General features: G+C 44.1%; 1 protein-coding gene across 2 annotated transcripts in view; it reads right to left on the bottom strand.

The window, feature by feature from the left end:
• Window positions 1-18069, bottom strand: part of RB1 (RB transcriptional corepressor 1) — a 119212-nt gene that overhangs the window by 84011 nt on the left and 17132 nt on the right. Inside the window, exons 3-6 of one of the 2 annotated variants that reach the window (XM_090025951.1) lie at window positions 6118-6233; window positions 3876-4010; window positions 1286-1324; window positions 586-653 (exon numbers count right to left, since the gene is read on the bottom strand). In XM_090025951.1, the coding sequence (XP_089882077.1) occupies window positions 586-653; window positions 1286-1324; window positions 3876-4010; window positions 6118-6233 (358 nt within the window). The remainder of the gene's footprint in view (window positions 1-585; window positions 654-1285; window positions 1325-3875; window positions 4011-6117; window positions 6234-18069) is intronic. The other variant, XM_090025960.1, reaches the window with a different exon arrangement.

Raw genomic sequence — 18069 nt, 5'->3', positions numbered from 1 at the left:
AAAGGGGTAAAGCTAAAGAACCCACCAAATTTCATGTATTTTTATGCTAGAGAATTTTAACAAAGAATTTTTACTGGTTCAGCTGCTCCTAAGTAGGCTCAATTGATACATCTGTAAACATACCAGAAGACACAGGTTGGATGACAGTGCCACAGGACAGAGGTTTAGCACTTCTGTTCTAGTGAAGCCTTATAAGACCATACAATTATAACAATATGGCTTCTGTCTCATCCTTAACAAGAGCCCTAACCATTCCTAAAGGGAACCTTCCAGGCCTATTTGAAATATAAATGCTGCCAACTTCTTGCCAAGAAGACAGGACCAAATTACAGAACAGGAGCTTTCTAGATAACAAGAAATATCCTGAGTACTACAACATTTTGCAGTCCCCAATGCCAGACAAAGTTCACCAAAATTGCAGAAGAGGCAGCAAATTTCTACATGACTACAGAATTACAGAAGATTATGGGATCCCATTATGATATCTGTAACCAGGATGTTTCTCATATTGGAGATATAAAACTGAAATCCGTAAATTTTCTCCAATGAAACCATGAAAAGAATTCGATAATAATCACAACTTACCTTTAGCCAGCAAAAAAGTGATCCAAGAAATCTTTTGAACTAACATGGAATTGAGTTCATCAGAAATTCTGTAAATCAACCACAGAAACGGGGTAGTGAACATTTCACAATAACAGTTCTTCAATTTTGAACCTAGTCCACAGAGTTTACTTAGGTCCATGAATGTATTCATTTAGGGCAACAAGCATTAGATATATTAAAAAGTATATTGATAATCTCAATACATTCCTCATGAAATTAACACAGCAAATTTTGAAATGGAAAGATTAGATACTTTTCTTTTTCCTTTTCAAAGAAGTATACGTGTTACTTACATTATACAAAGAAAGTGAATGCAGCGATGTATTCAACGGTTCAAGCAACTCTCTCACTCACATTTCTGACTCGGGCTCTATTCACCAGTTACCGTATTTATTGAATAGCTCGCTTTGGGAGTTGTGCCAGCATCTTCTCATTCTTTATGTGATGCTAGAATCATAAAGTCTATCCTTCAAATGTTTGTTCCCTCCATATCAAGGTGAAGTCATTCAGGGAGCACAAAACACCTGACCAAGCATATTTATTAGCCATAATATACTTACTTGTAACACTAACAGATCCAGTCTTAGCAGTCAGACAAATAAAACACTAAAACATATTTTGAATCTTAATTTTTAGGTATAGTTTTATATTTTATGTAAACAAGAAAGTCAAATCTTACTGATTATTAGGCTGTGCCACATAAATAAGTCCACAAATCCTAAAAAACAAACAAAAAACAACATTGAACTGACTCATAAAAGATATATAAAATTTTTAAAAATTGCATAGTATCCTTTGGTTACAAAAACACTTGCTCTCTCTCAAAATGCCCACTATTCACAGAAACTATTGTTTATCTCCCTTTTGAGAATCGCAACTAATGTCAGACTCAATGACTGCTTTTAACTACAGCTGAGTTACAAGAAGCTGTTACTGTTTGAATGCTTACATTTAAGTAATAAAGCAATTTAAACTAGGTGTAAATAAATTGTGATGGTTTTTCTCTCCACAAAACTCCAGGATTCACTTCTCTCAGTGGCTTGTAAAGATACAGCAAAGACTGTAGCATCATAATTTGCTACTATGTGAAACAGTATCTTAAAGCAGTCTCAAAGCCTTCACTGCCACCTCATTTTACTGCATGTCTCTCAGTATCTGATGCTCCTTCTTTAGGAAGAAAGAATCACAGGCATGTTGAGTCCAGTGATTATGAGAATGTCAGACTGGAGTTAAAAAGTCCTGGTTGAAGAATGAACAACTTTAAATGTACCTGAAGTGTAAACTAAAAGTTAAGGGTCCAGAAATCAAGATGACAAGATTTTAAAAATCATTTAAGTTAGACTCATTTTCTGAGAACCCTATATTGGTTACACTGTTCTAAAGATTTTGTAATTTGTTTGACAGTCCCTTCTTTTGTAATGCCATGTGAACACCTCCCTGCCCTGCCCCTCAAAAAATAACACACAAAAAACCCCATAAAGTAGGGACAAATACCACCTAACTATTAAAAGGGTAAGATTAGGAAAGAATGCATATTTAAAAGATGCAGACTTAAATAAGAGAGTGATGGCTATATAGTCCATAAAGAGCTATAGTAGGTACAAATAATATATTAAGCCTTTCAGGACACTTCAGGGATTCAGTATTCTAAAAACATTACTGAGATCCCTACAGCCCAAAATACTATAATTAACTGGGTTAGATTTCAAGAATAAAGAATGAATTGACACTGTTGCCTATTTAAGGAAGCGAGAAGACTAAACATACTGCGCTCCTTGATATGGCTGAATGTCAATGCAGCAGGGGAAAAAGAAACAGGCCTGTTGCTAAGCAACTAAAAAAAGAATAGTTTCTGAATATATAGAAATACTAGCAGGAGCAGTAACATGACTGGTACACAACAGAACAAACAGGAGCTGGAAATCAGTCTGTAGGCAGCCACTTCATAATGTCTGAACTTCATAGCTACCATCTTCAAAAGCATGTATTAGGATGGAAAATGCTTACGGTTAATTAGTACCTCTACCTTCACATCACTTTACTTCAGCATCTGGGTTGTGACAGCTGACTATAATTGATGTCACTCATGTGAAGGGTTAATGAATGACATATCTAGGCCCTTTGACAGTTCTGAATGCACTGACACAAAAATACAATGGTGCAAAGTTGCACAGCTGTAAAATACCTTGGGACTGTGAAACAAAACTGATAATCCCATGAGCTTTATGAAACTCTCCCATACATGCTGAATACTTTTACATACCCATGGAGAGCTACTTTACAGAAAAAACTTCACTGAATGCAGTTAAACAAGAAACTAAGCATTACAAGAGATGCTGAAGTAACAGCAATGAAGCACACACACATCAGCACGTCACAGATTTTAAGGAGAGTTCACTCCTGCCCAATTTTACACACACACACACACTCACACTCACCCTTATCTTTGAAGAATTATCAACTGTGCTGAATCATCCCTTAAGTTATACCACTATTTTTTCCATCATTTGTTAAGGGATGCACAGAAAGCTCTAGTCTACTGCACTCATGGCAGGGGGTTGTCCTCACCTAGTTGATCTGGGTTATGCAAGCCTGCTGTCCATATCACACTCCTGTATGCATGATCAGGCAAGACAGTCAAAACTGCTCACCCTCAGACATGAGAGGACTAATGAAGAATAGTTTACCCTCTGAACTCCTGGGAGACAGATTCTCCAAATCAGAAGCCCAGGGTTTGTTTTACTCAACATTTTCCTCACGTATTTGGGGTGCTGTTTTGTGTGTGGTATTTTTGAACAAAGTCTATTACAGGTTCCTCAAACTTGAATGTAGATGCAATACAATTTGAAGGGGAGAGGAAGGAATAGTAAAATAGAAGGCAAAGGAGAAATAAATGGAAGGAAAAGCAAAAAAAGATTAAATGGAGGAAACCTACAATATCTCTTTGGTTGCTGGAGAGAGAGAGATGTGAATGGCCTAGCACAATGGGCTATGGACCCATTTGCCATAGCAATTAAAAACAAAAACAAAACAAAACAGCAACCACAATGGGGTTTAAGTAACACACCATAATGTTTAAGTGGTGAATATGAATTATGAATGTCTGAATAAGTGTTAAGTGCTCAGTTAGCTGATACTTAAAAACTAGGAAGTATATTCAGAATTTAAGATTGTCACTTCAAGTATCTGTATTTTAGAAATTTAAATAAATAAATATGGACTACCAAAGAATGCATCAATTCAAATTAAAGGAGAAAAATGCACATTACCTTTCAAACTTGCGATACAGCGCAAGTAATACTTCATATTTCTTCTGTAGTCGCGATACAGTACTATCAACATTCGTGCTTATGGTATCCATGTTACTATCCATTTGCTTCAACAACTGAAAAAATGTACATGCACTGCAAGGAGGAAGAATGACAAAGAACATTTTTTTTTTTTTTTAAAGAAAAATAGGTAAAAGTCTAGAAAGTAACTGTAGTTCTACAAAAGTAGTTTTATAGAATTACATTCTCTTGTTACCAACATGTCCCAGTACTGAAGATCACATTTCTTTTGGCTAACAGCATCCCACTGGGACCGTATGCGATGCAGATACATTAAAGACACTGCAAACAAGTGGCAAAATGAGCAGAGTAAGTTTAACTGCATTTCTGTGGAAATTTGCATTTCCTTTTCAATACAAGAAGCCACAGGAGCAAGACTTCACATTAACTTGTGGGGGGGGAGGTGCAGGTTATGGAACCTGTGTGGAGAATACATTTTAAAAGTCCTCAATTACCACAGGGTATCTGTTCCAAGTGAGTATCCACAGATTGCATTCATGATGACTACCACGCAGTTGATGACAAGCTTCGAGTTGGGTATGAGTTTTGCTTGAGCACTGACTGAAAGACAGTACTCCCAAAACTGTCATCAACTGTAATAAGTTGCCACTGCATAAGATACACACTTGGGGTGCAGACAGATGTCACGTTTGAAAAATTTCAAATACCTCTGAAATGCTCTATAAATAGGCAAAGTGCTCCAAAATAGTACCTGCTGAAGGGAGCAGAAACAGCCCCTTGAGATGGAGGCTCTGGAGAGGGCCAGGGAGCAGAACTGCAGTGTGTTGCAGCCTCCTGCTGTACTCCCTAGCTAGAGAGCATGCCACTGCATACAGCCACAGATACTGTGAAGCACTCCAGCTGTGGGACATGACCAGGGCTGTATGTCTGTCTGGTGGCTGAAATGCTACATTCTATAAATGTTTCCAAGCCTATCGCACTTGGAAGTGGTTTCAAATATTATATCCATATGCAACCTTGGATAAACTCTGAGTAAGTATAAGTCAGCCTTTGTCAGAAAATGCCACAAACACCTTAGTTTTGTTTCTGAATATTTTATCCCATTTAATAAAGTGTTGACAAATATGGTTTCTTTCCTCTTTTCACTTCTTGCCTCTATAGCAATTATCAATGGAGCAGAAATTTCTGTAATGGTTGAGCTTCTCTACAAAGAGTGAAGGGCCAAGAAGCAGAGGATACCAACTTCCTGGTGGTGAACATCCTCAGAGGTCAGTAGGGCAAGGTAATACAAGGAAGTCAGAGGAAACATCCCACCTGGTATCCTATGATGTCTACATCTCTTCCAAATCCCACTGACCAATTCTGCTTCGGGATTTCTGACTTCAATCAAGCTGCCCAAAGGGAGGATGAGTACATAAGGTTTTTTGTTATGCTGGTGGAAATGAGGACCAAGGAATGTGTCCCCACTAAGGGAGAGACAGTCCTATCATGATTACCAGACCAGCAAACTGGGGAGATTGGTCACAGTGATGTCACCCATACCAGACATGGAGACTTGATCAGGTCACAGATCACCCCTTCCTCCTGTACCATAACAGAGATGTCGCCTGCTCCAGCCAGTCTGGGACCCAGATGTCCAGCCCTGATGTGGTGGGGGCAGATGCTGTATACATGTGGGCGGATGCTGTATACAGAATGTGTCCCATATCTTGCTTGTGGGGCTGGTCTGACTCGTACCATGCCCCCTGTGGGTCTGCTCAGACCACAGGGCAGCCCCAGAGGCCAGATGGCAGGGCTCCACAGGCAGGATCTGACTTATGGTCAGATCCTGTCTGACACCCTTGCTCTACAGCAAGAGACTGGGTAAAAGCTTCCCCAAGTTTTCCTAACCACAGCAGTGGTACAGGATCCAACAACATACCGCAGTGCTGCATATTGTTTTACTGCAAAGGAAATTAGTACCAATGCCTCAGCTACCACAGAGACAGTCAGGACCAAAATTATGAATACTGCCATAATTAACAAAAGGAGAACTAGAAGTTGTAAAGTGCAACTTATCCCTGGAATAAAGTGGTAAAGCTTCCTCTACAGCGGACTTCAAGTCTACACAATAAATTTGTAGGTCCAAACCGACTAAAACAAAAAAGCATGGTAATCTCAGAGTAGAAACACTGCCCGATTATTTGATTGCTGGCACCTCAATTTTCACAGTAAAACATACCTTAGACCTATACTTTTCAGAAGCTCTGTAAAAGTGAATGTTATCTCATCCAGGTCAACTGCTACAATAAAGATACAGATTCCCCATATCTCCTCCTTCTTTTTGATGCAGGCCTCCTAGAAGAAGAGAAAAGATAACTTTCACTTAAACTTCATGAATTACCAGCTGAAGGAACATAAATCTGTCTACCTAAACAAAAAGCTAAAAACAGTCACTTACGATTTCTAGTTACTTGGCAATTCAAAGCATATTACAAATAGTATTTTTATCTTGCATAGAAAAATCCATTCAAATATGCATTCCTGCAATACAAGCTTTATTTTCTCTGTAAATTTTAAAATAGTTTCAAAATGGGTACTTTGCATTGGTCTTTCATCAGTCCCATGGGATGCCCATGCCCGCTACGGGACAGGGAGGTCTGGGTGAGGGAGATCCCCTGCGCTCCATCAATGCTGACCTTGTGAAGGAACATCCTGAGAGGCTCTGGATACCTTCAAGGTCAGCCGGCCCTGACAATCTACACCCCAGGGTACTCAAGGAGCTGGCAAGCATCATAGCCCAGCCTCTGGCATGGATCTTTGAAAATTCCTGGCACTCTGGTGTAGTGCCCGAAGACTGGAAGAAGGCCAATGCCTTAATGGCTACATGTCTGGAGTCATCCTTCTTTCCCATATCTGCTGCCAGGCATGTTTCTGTCATGGTAGTGATATACTAGTAATATGATACCCAGCTTATGCTATGGGTGGAATTTGTGAGTTCTTTGAGACACCAGCTATCATGGGTGACTGGTGCCTCCTGGTTCTCTGGCTCTGAGGCAGCACCAGTGGCTGATTGCCAGCAGGAAGGGGGGTCCCCCAGCAGCTGATTGCCAACCCCAAAAGTGCTGGCAGCAACCTGGAAGTGCCACTGGTGCTTTTTTAGGGGGCACCAGCTGGCGCTCCTCACTCCCTGGCCAGCAAGGGCCAATTTTAGCGGTGGGGGCACATGTCCCCACTGTGCTCCCCCTACACATCGCCTATGCCAGGTATGGTACTACCTTTATCATAAGGCATTAATTCATTTTTTCCCTTTACTTCCTAAACATAGCCTGTCCACCACGGTTATGAGCCACACTGGCTTAATAAGGAATCCAGAGATCACCTCTCAAAATAACAGATCATGTGGTTCTTTATGTTCACTCTCATTTCTCTCTTGTATAATGTATGAACAAGACTTTGCTGGGCTTATTGAGATAATCAGCCAAGTAAGAAATGTTCTTCTGCTGCCCCATAGAATTAGGTTACTCTTTGTATAAAACCATGTAGGTCTTCTGGAGAGGACCCTTGTTTACAGTCTGTCTGTACTAGCCAGATCATGAAGTGAAGAGGAATATTTGCAGGAAACAGAAAATAATACATTTCAACAGCATTATTTTTTCTGCTTGTCTAATGGTGTAGTTAACCTTCAATTCCTAGTCAAGTAGATGAGACCACTTACAATGCATGACAGAACTTTCATTCACACGTGTTATAAATTACCTGATATTTTGCTTTCTTACTAAGAAAACACTAAGTACCAAAAAAGTCAGCACCAGAATCATCATCTGCAAAACCAAGTCAGACACCAGAGTGACTGGAATAAAGGTTATCTGTACAGTGTGCGCCAATGCTGACAGAGTGGAAGAGCCTGAACTGTATTTACAGACAGTACGATGGACATTTGGGCTACTTACAGATATAACACCCCCCCCCACCCTACACTTTTCTTTAAACTTGGGGTGCTCCCGAGTCAAGCCCAGCACATGCCCAGAAGAGGCATTGTGTTAGCTGGCCAACACTGGCATAGATCAGGCACTTCAGTAGCACTTTTACATAACAGCCAATTGAATCAATTTTTTGATAAAAGCACCAAAAAGCCACAATGAAGCACCCGATCCATAGATGCTGGAGAGCTAGGTTGAGTTAATACGCTATTTCTGGTAAAGCACATTTTGGGGTTTTTTTTCCCCCCCATGTGTGTCAGCAGGCTTGATAACTAGCTGGGGTTTGAGGTGGCCTATACACCAGTAGTGGTCTATACAGAGTCTTTCAGTTGAAAGGGCTCAGCCCAGGTCCCACAAGGTTGTGCAATGAACCGTCTCAGGACCCAGAGCCTGCTAGACTACATCAACAGAGCCATGTATGACTATAGCAGAAATTATTTGCCATCAGTAATAATCAAAATTTATAGAAATGGGACTGTAACAGGGAACTTTTACCCCTGTTACTAGACAGTGGGGAAAGAGACAAGAAGAGAGAGAGCCCAGAAAGGTTAAAGAGAAACAATAGGCAGCCTAATGACTCATCAATTAAGCAACTGGCCGCTGGTTCTGGCCTAATGACTCAGCAGTTTAGCAATCAACTGTTCTTCAGAGGTGGGGGAAGCAGGCTGGAGGGAGATAACCACCTGCTTAAATAAACTGCTACTCCAAGCCCAGAGTGGGGAAGAGAGAAGAGTATTCAAGGCTCTAGCCCAGCAGCAGCAGGATCCAGGCCAGGCCAGCTAACGGTGGGGAACACCATCACCTCTCCCCAAGTTCCCAGACTCTGGGAGTGCTGCTGCCCTCCTCTTCTGGACCCTGCCCACCTGGATCTTTCCGGATGAAGAAACACAGTAGGTAGGATATACTGATTTATGGATACTTTCTGGTGATTTTATAAAGCTTTTAACAGTCATGTCATTACTAAATTGTCCGCCCCCCAGGCCCCTAATTTCACGCAATCCTGAACATTTAAATTGATAAAAAATGAACACTGCCCCCTCATTATGCACAACACTGAAAATGTTAAATGGATTAAAAAAAAAAATTGATGGCAGCCATCTAAATTATATTAAAAAAAATAAAAGTTTAATTCTACCAAGCCTAGTTATTACTGCTCAGCGCTGTGCTTCTCTCCCTTCTCTCTGGCCACCGTTCAGGAGAAACAGAGTCCACTTCAGCCTCAGAGGCAGAGTTTTAACCCTCTCAGCCGCAACTGAACTGGCTGCCAGAGGATTAAAATTCAAGCTTCTGCCTAGAGAGCCAATGAGCTGGCTATGGGCAAGAGAGTTCGTCCATGCAGACAGCTTTCAGTCATGATTAGGGACCAACCCAAATCGAAGCAGGACAATTTGGTGGGCCAATCACAGCACCAGCCACCACTTTCATGGGCTTACCATGGCAGGGTCCCCCTCATGCCTCCGATTGGCTGAGGGGCCCCAGGGAGCCCACCCTTCACTGCCTCCTCACTGCTGACTGGCCAAGAGGGCTGCCCTTTGTGTGGCCCCACCCCTTGTTGCTGATTGGTGGAGGGATGTGGGGCCGCACAAGGGGCAAACTTCTCGGCCAATCAGCGGCAGAGCGAGGCGGCAGCAGCCACCATCTTAGCTGCTCCACACCCCCCACTCTCCCCAGCAGACTGCAAGGTTAGGAGCCAACATTTTATTCTTAGTAAGTTTTTCCCCCCAGTGACTCCCTGGAGAGAGAGGAAAAAAACCACAAACAAACAAACCAACCCTGCTTTTTTTGGCCAGAAAGTTGCAAAAAAAAAAAAAAAATCATTATTTGAGTAGGTCCCGAATCATGACTGAAAACATCTTCTTTTCATTTTGCCTTCCCAAAACAAGAAGCATCTTATTTAGGAGCATGCAATGTGTGATCAAATACAGTATTAAACATAGTTAAGATGCAATATTTTGTAAATTTCTTTTTTAAACCTGAATCCATTCCTAACATCAGTTTGCAGAACAGCTACTTAAATAACTTCTTATTTTTAAAGGGATCTTACATGAATCATTTTAAATATCACCAGTTTCCTTTCAAAAAAAATTTGCTGGGGTAGAAGACACAGTATTCTAAGGACTTTTAAACCAAGTTTCTGGAAGAAGTTATAAGTAAAAAACATGAGAGCTTAAAACAACAAGCATATTTTCAATACAACTCCTGTTACAACTTCTGCCTTAAAAAGATAAACTGCTAAGTATTGCAAATGATATTTGCAATACTTAGCATCAGTGCCTTCATTGTAAAAGTGCCTAAAATAAAAGAAAAAATTAAATCCAGGTGTCACTATTTTCATAGTAACATCCTTTCAAAAGTCACTGAAAATGACTCCTCAAACTATCTTTCCTTTTTCACTTAAAAGAAAGCACGGTGGTTAATTTAATGGCTGTTCAACACATTTTTCTATCAAAGCTAGGGGTGCACCGATAGAGCTGTTTGGGCCTGATACCGATGGCCAATTTTTAACAAGCCATATTGGCCGATACTGATCTGATTGCCAATATGCAGCAGGACAGCGTGGAGAGCAGCATCCAGCTGGTAAATCTGTTGTTGGGGAAGGAGCAAGGGGAGGGAAGGGGCATGGGAGGGCAGATTGAGGCCTCCACAGTGAGGGAGGGAGTGGGGCTGGGACTGGGGCAGGGCACGTGACCAAGCCACAAGTGGCTCATCCAGGGATGCAGGTAGGGGGTTCTCTGCTGTATTCATACTCCAGGGAGGCCTTGGGGGCATGTACCCCCAGATCTGTGCACAGAGCAAGGGCAGGCTGCCATTGCAGGCTGGCACCAGGGCAGCACCAGGCTCTAGCGCTAGGAGGGGAGCTACAGAAAGGGCTGTAGCCACTCCAAAATCCACCATAGACCCCCCAACCCACCCTCCAGTGCCACTGCCACCCACCCAGAGTGCAGCCTGGCCCAGCCCCCCCACCGCCAAGAACAGCCCGGCATTGTCCTGGGCCTAGCCTACAGCGGCAGCCTGCCCTCGCCCTACATGCAGATCCAGGGACAACACCATGCCCTCATAGGGGTGCGCATAGTAGTGGAGCCACCATGTGCTCCCCATGCACGGCTCAGTCCCATGCCCTGCCCCAGCTGGGCAGCACCTGCCCCTGCTCCAGCCCCATTCCCTCCCTCCCTCACAGTGGGGGCCTTGATCTACCCCCCTTGAAGGCCTTAGAATGTTCTTATTGAAACCCCAGAAATCTTAGTAAATTTGTATGTCAGTAATAAGAGAAAACAGGCAGTCCTATCAAAAGTTTTTAGAAAATGTCAAGTATTATCATTCACAAGCACATAAACAACGTGCTTGCAAGATTTTGACATACTTCAATCTCACACAAAATACACTTGGTTTATCCACTAAGGAAAGATAATAGTTGTGGGTTTTTTTGTTTTTATCTTTTACTTTACTGCAGATTTTAGAGGGAGATACATTAATGTAGCCAATGTGAAAGTCTTTGATTAAATAACGTTTCAGGGTCAGTTGCATCTTCCATAACTACTGCAGGACAGACCTGTGGTTTTGACCTAGATTATGTTAGATTACATTTTAAATAGTTTTAACTTGCCTTAAATTTTAAAAAATAAGCACAAAATACTAAAACCATACTGCAAAGTAAAAAAAAAAAAAAAACCACAGTAAAATGTATTACTTCTAGTACACAAAAAGCATGTGCGCCCTGAGAGGGAGCAGATCACAATTTTAACCAGCTTGTCAACAAAATCCACTGTGGGCCAGCAGAAGCAGCCTATCATAGGAACCAAGAAATTGCCAAAAAACAAGTACGCAGAGCAGCAATTCTCAATCTTATTAGATTCAAGACCCTCCCTCCCCCATAACTTTTCCAGATTTAGTGACACCCCATTTCAAAAACAAAATTTCACTTGTTTCTTGACTATGGAAAAATAGAGTAATTCTTTGTTGCAAAGAACTCAGAAAGATCACAACAGGTCAGAATGTTTTTGACACCATCAACTCCTATTTGAAATCTCTGGGTTTATCTTGTGAATCGTATGTGTTTGCATATCTAACGATTGCTAATGTCATACAGCATCCTAAAAAGGATCTCAAGGAATCACCAACAGTGGAAAAAAATCTGAACTTGAAGTGCTGAAACCCTTCAGACTACTGAAAATTCCGTAGTCCATCATAATCCAAAAGAGTCAGATTTGAACATTAACTGGAATTATCTTAATACCAGGCCTCAATTTCTCACAACCTGCATACCTGTCAGAAATGTTAAGGTTGCTGCCTCATGCCTCAAAAGCAGCTGTCAACTTGGGAATTATGAATAGGTGAGATGAGAAAAAATGGCCACAATTCCACTGAAGTCAGATATCCATGAAAGTGCAATGCAATTGTGTGAAGGACTCACTATGTCTCTAGCAATTGGCAAAAAACCCTACCCTTTTATGAGGTACTTAAGTAGTTTCCAACAACAAGACTGAAAAATAACAGTTTTATTTTGTGCACAGTGAAATTTGGTTGATCTCATTGCATTAGATCTTGTCAGTTATATGAATTCCTGACACCAGTGATAGATTAGTAAACTAATAAGTGTCTACTAAATAGACTGTTTGATAATGACATCCTGTTTACCCACTGTATGCTCTGACAAGTACTGTTAGCTGACAAGACAAGAAAAAGATGATCTCTTCACTGGTACAGCAGTAAAAAAAATGAAATCTTTTTAAAGTGACAAACAATTCACCAGGTTTTTCCTAACCTTGTTCTCTGAAATGATTCAACTGTTTTGGCTGATTTATGTTTAAAAAGATTCAATCTAAGGCATATATATGTCCAACATCAAAAATTTCAGCCCAAAGTTATAAGCAAAGTGAAATAAGATCCTTCCAGCAGCCTTAAATGGCAGCACTGCCAGGCTCCACCTAAAACACTGAAAACAGGGAATGCCTTTCCAGATAACTTGTTTAACTGCTCAAAAACAGTCTTGAGTGCTTTCACTTAGCCATGTCAGGAAATGAGTATCCTTAAAAGGCAAATCTCAATTTACTTAAAAGCATTACACTATACGATCACAAGTCGGGTCATGAGAATAATATTCCACCAAGATGACCCTATCTGTAACATTTCCGAGCAGTCAAGGTAACATATTCAAACCCAATCGCTCCTCTTATATGAAAATTCCCCTTCCCCCCCTGAAAATAGCAATTTGGTTTCTTCCTAATAAAATATCCCTGGAACATCAGATCTTAGATATGCTACAACAGATAAGTTTTAGAAAACCATGCCAGTACATCAGCTGTGTCCCTGCTATGCGTCTCACACAGCAGAGGAGGAAAAATGGGGAAGCCATTCTGGACTTTGTGGATGGCAATTTTGGAATGGCAGGAGGCCAAACACAAGAGGAAAAAGAGAGCAAAAAAATTATCCATTGAGGCAAAGACAGTGGTGCAGATAGGATGAGATCCTTTATTGCACAGCACTGCAACCAAGCTAATTAGTCTAAGCCACAGGCAGGCAATTATTTCAGGAGGAGGGCAGCTTACTGAGTTTTGGCAAACCATCAAGGGCCGCATGAGAGGCAGCCAGGGGCACATAAATATTAATTTTCTAAATGTTTTAGAGGCCCTGCAGGCCAGATAGAATGGTCTGGTGGGCTGCATCTGGCCCACATTTTGCCCACCCCTCGTCTAAGCACAGCACTGTACAAACACAGGTGCATCGCTTCTGACTAGGGGTGCACAGATAAAGATTTTTTGGGCTGATACCAATGGCTGATTGACCAGCCATATTGGCCAATACCGATCTGATTGCCAATGTGCAGTCCATCAGCTTGGAGAGTAGTGTCCAGCTGCTAAGTCTTTGGGGCGGGGGGGAAAGCAGTTGGCGGGGGGGCAAATCAAGACCTCCACAGTAAGCAAGGGAGTGGACCGGGGCAGGGGCTGCCCAGCTGAAGTGGGGCAGGGTGCAAAATGGAGTAGGCAGCTTGTCCGGGGGAGTGAGGGAGAAGTCTTACGCAAAAAAGCAGATTTTAAAAGTTTGAAAACACATTTCTTCTACTATTTACCAAAAGATTAGGGATTAAACAAGTTCTATCTGAGAATGGCCATTAGATGATCTTTGAATTGTACTATATAAGCATATTAAAGAGAATGTTAAAAGAACAATTGTTTTTGAAATATAGCCTAGTTTGAGAAGTTCACTTTCACTTCTTCACAGATTTCAGGGCAGTCCAGGTCAAAACTGATGGCATTGATGAGGAGCTCTTTGCTATGGACAAGTATCATTCACTGAAACATCAAGTCCTACTCACTCATCTCTGAAAAGTGAAGCATATAAAAATTGGAGAGGTGACTTTCATTGTTTGCCTGCAAGCAAAGAGCCCTGGCAGGCACCTCCCCTTTCCACCTCTATACCCTTTGCTAGCAGTACTTTTATGAAACAATACAACATCATACAACATGGATTATATACGCAGGAACACAATGACACTCAACTATCACCTTCCAATCAGCTGAACAAAAGCATACATCTCAGCTCTCCAAGGACTTGGCTACTATCAGGTGGATGAAAATTATTTAATTCCAGGTGAATTCCAAAAAGATTGCCAGTGGGAAAAAGTAAGAGTACTCCGAGAGTTCACCACATCCAAAAAAGCAGCCTTTGGGAGTATCTGACAGTTTCAACTTCTGGTTTTAGATTTCTGGACTTCTCAGTAGCCAATTATTTAAGTAGCACATGAGTCACCTGTCTGCATCTATGACCAGCAGGAAGATTAAGTCTTTCTATCTCAGACTCAAACTACTCTGAAAATCTACATATTTGAAGAACCCACAGGTTTGAAATCCTCTACACACAGATGATTCACAATACAGCAGTGCAATAGACCAATGATATAAGCCATTGATAGCACATTGGCTTGATGTTTATTTCTGATGTAGCTACGTAGCATTTAAAGTGTCATTTCCAGGGATCCAGGTTTTCTGTTTCCCATGGAAAAACGAAGTAAACCACAGATTTTTACCTTTTACCAGAGGCAAACGCGGATTTCTCATTTAACCAGAGAAACTGGTGGATTTTGCAATGAGCTCCCTGCAGGTTGGCAGAGTTCCAGCCTGCGGGGAGCTGGGAGGGAGCAGAAGGAAGGCTGTGGGACAGGGGTCGCCACATGCATATACATGCAGATGGTCTGAGGCAGCCATTTGAAGGGGAAGAAGGGGATTGAGAGGGAGGGAGGATGATGCAGGGCTGAGTCTGCTGCCTAGTCAGGGGGTGCTTAGGGCTTGAGGTCCAGGGCTGAATGCATGGCTGTAGGGCCCCAGTGGGGAGCAGGACAATGACATGGGTAGCTTATCTGGGGGAGGGAGAAAGGGCTGGCTCCCCACTGCTGCATGCACTCCCTGGGGGTGGGGGGGGACCCATGCCCCCCAGATCTGTATGTGGGACAGACACAGACTCCTGCCCTACTTCCCTCCCTCATGGTCTCCACAGCCCGGCAGGCATGACCCAACGCAGCAGAAAACAGCAGGGCCACACGGGGTTCTTCTCACCACTGAGAGCTCTGCACTGCCTGGGCGACACGCATGCTGCTGCTGTGAGGGGCTCAGCCCCATGCTGCTGCTCTCACTGCAGCCCTGCGAGTGGGAGGCACATAGCCAGGGCAGTGTGGAAGTCACAGTGGCAAGTAGCTTCTCCACACAGCTCCTATGCTCCCTGCTGCATATGCTCCCTGCTGCACTGGGTTGCACCCGCTGGGCTGTGGACTTCCCACGGGAGGGAAGTAGGGCAGCAGGGAACAACTGGCCTACATGGAGAAGCTGGTCATCACCATGAGCTCTGCCCTGCTTCCCTCCCCCAGGATCTCCAAATCATGGTGGGTACAACCCAGCATGGCAGGGAGCAGAGGAGCTGCGTGGAGAAGCTGCTTGCCGCTGCTTGCTCCACACTGCCCTGGAGACGCACCTCCTGCACACAGGGCTGCAGTGAAAGCAGCAGTGTGGGGCTGCACCCCTAAAGCTTCTCCATGTGGCACTGCTGCTCCATGCCACACCAGGTCATGCCCACCGGGCTGCGGAGGCCCCAGGGGAAGGAAGCAGGGCAGGAGCCCAAGCCCAAGCCTGTAGCCTGCACCTGCCCCACATACAGATCTACGAGGCGTGGGTCCTCCATGCCTGCCAGGAAAGTGGCAGCAGACAACCACCCACACCACCACCTAAGTCCACAGCAGGCAGCAGGGGAGAGTGGGGGCAGGGAGCTGCAGACCCAGGTCTGTAGCCTTGGCAGCTGGGGGCCGCTTCTGGCAGGGCTGAGTGAGCAGGGGATGTGGGTGGGGGATAAGGGGCAACAGCAAGGCCGGGCGGGAGCAGGGAGTGAGAGGCACAAGCAGGACCAGAGGCTGGGGAGGAGCAGAGGGGAGGGGAGGGGAGGGGAGGGAAGGAAAGGAGGGGCACCAGCAGGGTCAGGGGCACTGTAGGGGGACCTTGAATTTTAACCACAGATTTGCGGTTTTTATTAGAGAATTTGCAGTTTTTTTAAAAAATCGGGGAAAAACAGGATCCCTGCCATTTCCCATCTTTAAAATTGCCCGTGGGAATAACTCAAGTTATACCTAAGAGGTCGCTTCACCCAACATGACCCATCATCCAATAGCAACATTCTATCTAAAAAGCAAGACTCATGAGCAGGGATCCGGGTTTTCCGTTTCCCATGGAAAAAATGGAGTAAAATGAAGATTTCTCCCTTTACTAGAGTAAAACACAGATTTCTTATTTTAGCAGAGAAACCCACAGATCTTGCAGTTTTGCAACACGCCCTGTGCAGGCTGGCAGTCCCAGTCTGCAGGGGTCTGGAAGGGAGCAGGAAAGGTGATCAGGCAGGGGGGCACCATGTGCATGTTTACGCATATGGCTGCCAGACAGCTTGGAGAGCAGCTTCCACAGGTAGGTGGCAAGATTGAGGTCCCCATAGGGAAAAAGGGAGGGAGCTGAGCAGAGCAGGGACTAGGGCTGGAGCTGCTGCCAGGCCAGGCAGTGTTTGGGGCCTGGGGCCACAACATACAGTCACAGAACCATGGTGGGGAATGGGACACAGCTGTGGGCACCTCATCTCGGGGCAGGGGGATGAGGCTAGCTCCCCACTGCTGTGTGCACTCCCAGGGGGCCAGGGGGAACACATTCCCCACAGATCTGGGCATGGGGTGGGGGCAGGGGCAGGTTGCTCGCGGAGGGCTTGGGCTTCTGTCCTGCTACCCTGCCCTGGAGCCTCCTCAGTCCCGTGGGTGCGACCCAGCACTGCAGGGCACAGCTGGGCCATGCAGGAAAGCCACTGTGAGCTCTGCACTGCCCTGGCGATGCATCCTCTGTGCAGCTGCACCAGCAGGGGAAGCAGCGCAGCGTTGTACCCCTCACTGTAGCTCCATGTGCAGGGGACACATCATCAGGGGAGCATGGAGCTTGCAGCACTGAGTCAGGCTGCAGAGGCCCTGGGGAAGGACAGCAGAGTGGGAGCCCAAGCTCCACACATAGATCTGCAGGGCACAGGTCACCCCTGCCCCCGAGGAGTACACAGAGTTGCGGGGAGCCACCCCCCTCCACCCAAGCCCACAGGAGGCAGGCAGCAAGCAGCAGGGAGGTGGGGGCTGGGCTCAATTCTGCTGCAGCATCCACTGCCACCTCCTGCCAAGGGCAGGAGCCCATGGACTCGGGTCCCTGGAACAATTTTCCCTGGCAGCTGGGGCCTCCCTCCAGCAGAGCTGGTGGGGGCAGGAGGCAGTGGGTGGAGGTGAAGGGCACCAGTAGGGCTGGGGGGTTTAAATCAGAGATTTGGGGAGTTTAATCAGAGAATTCATGATTTTTCATCGGGGAAAATTAGGCTCCATGCTCATGAGAGAAGCAGGATCCACATTTCTTGACAACTGGCCCACCAATTTCAAGCTCATTCTGAGAACAAATTAAAGATGTTTACAAATCTTATCCCCTTCAGAGCAAAATATAGGACTTGCTAACTTACCCCAAATCTCCAATAGCCAGTTAAATTTAACACTTTTTAACTGAGGGAAATCTTTTCTTAGTCATTTATTTTGACATTGGGGAAGTGCTTAGACATAATAGGGATCAATACCATATAAAGAGAAAGACATACCAGAAGTTTAAGTGTGGTTATTTTAAATACAATTACACACACACTTTGAATGGAATGGGAACTCTAAGTGA

The sequence above is a fragment of the Crocodylus siamensis genome, chromosome 1, assembly GCF_052110815.1.
Source record: "Crocodylus siamensis isolate JL-2025a chromosome 1, ASM5211081v1, whole genome shotgun sequence".
Taxonomy (NCBI): Eukaryota; Metazoa; Chordata; order Crocodylia; family Crocodylidae; genus Crocodylus; species Crocodylus siamensis.
This window is presented reverse-complemented; position numbering and strand designations above follow the sequence as displayed.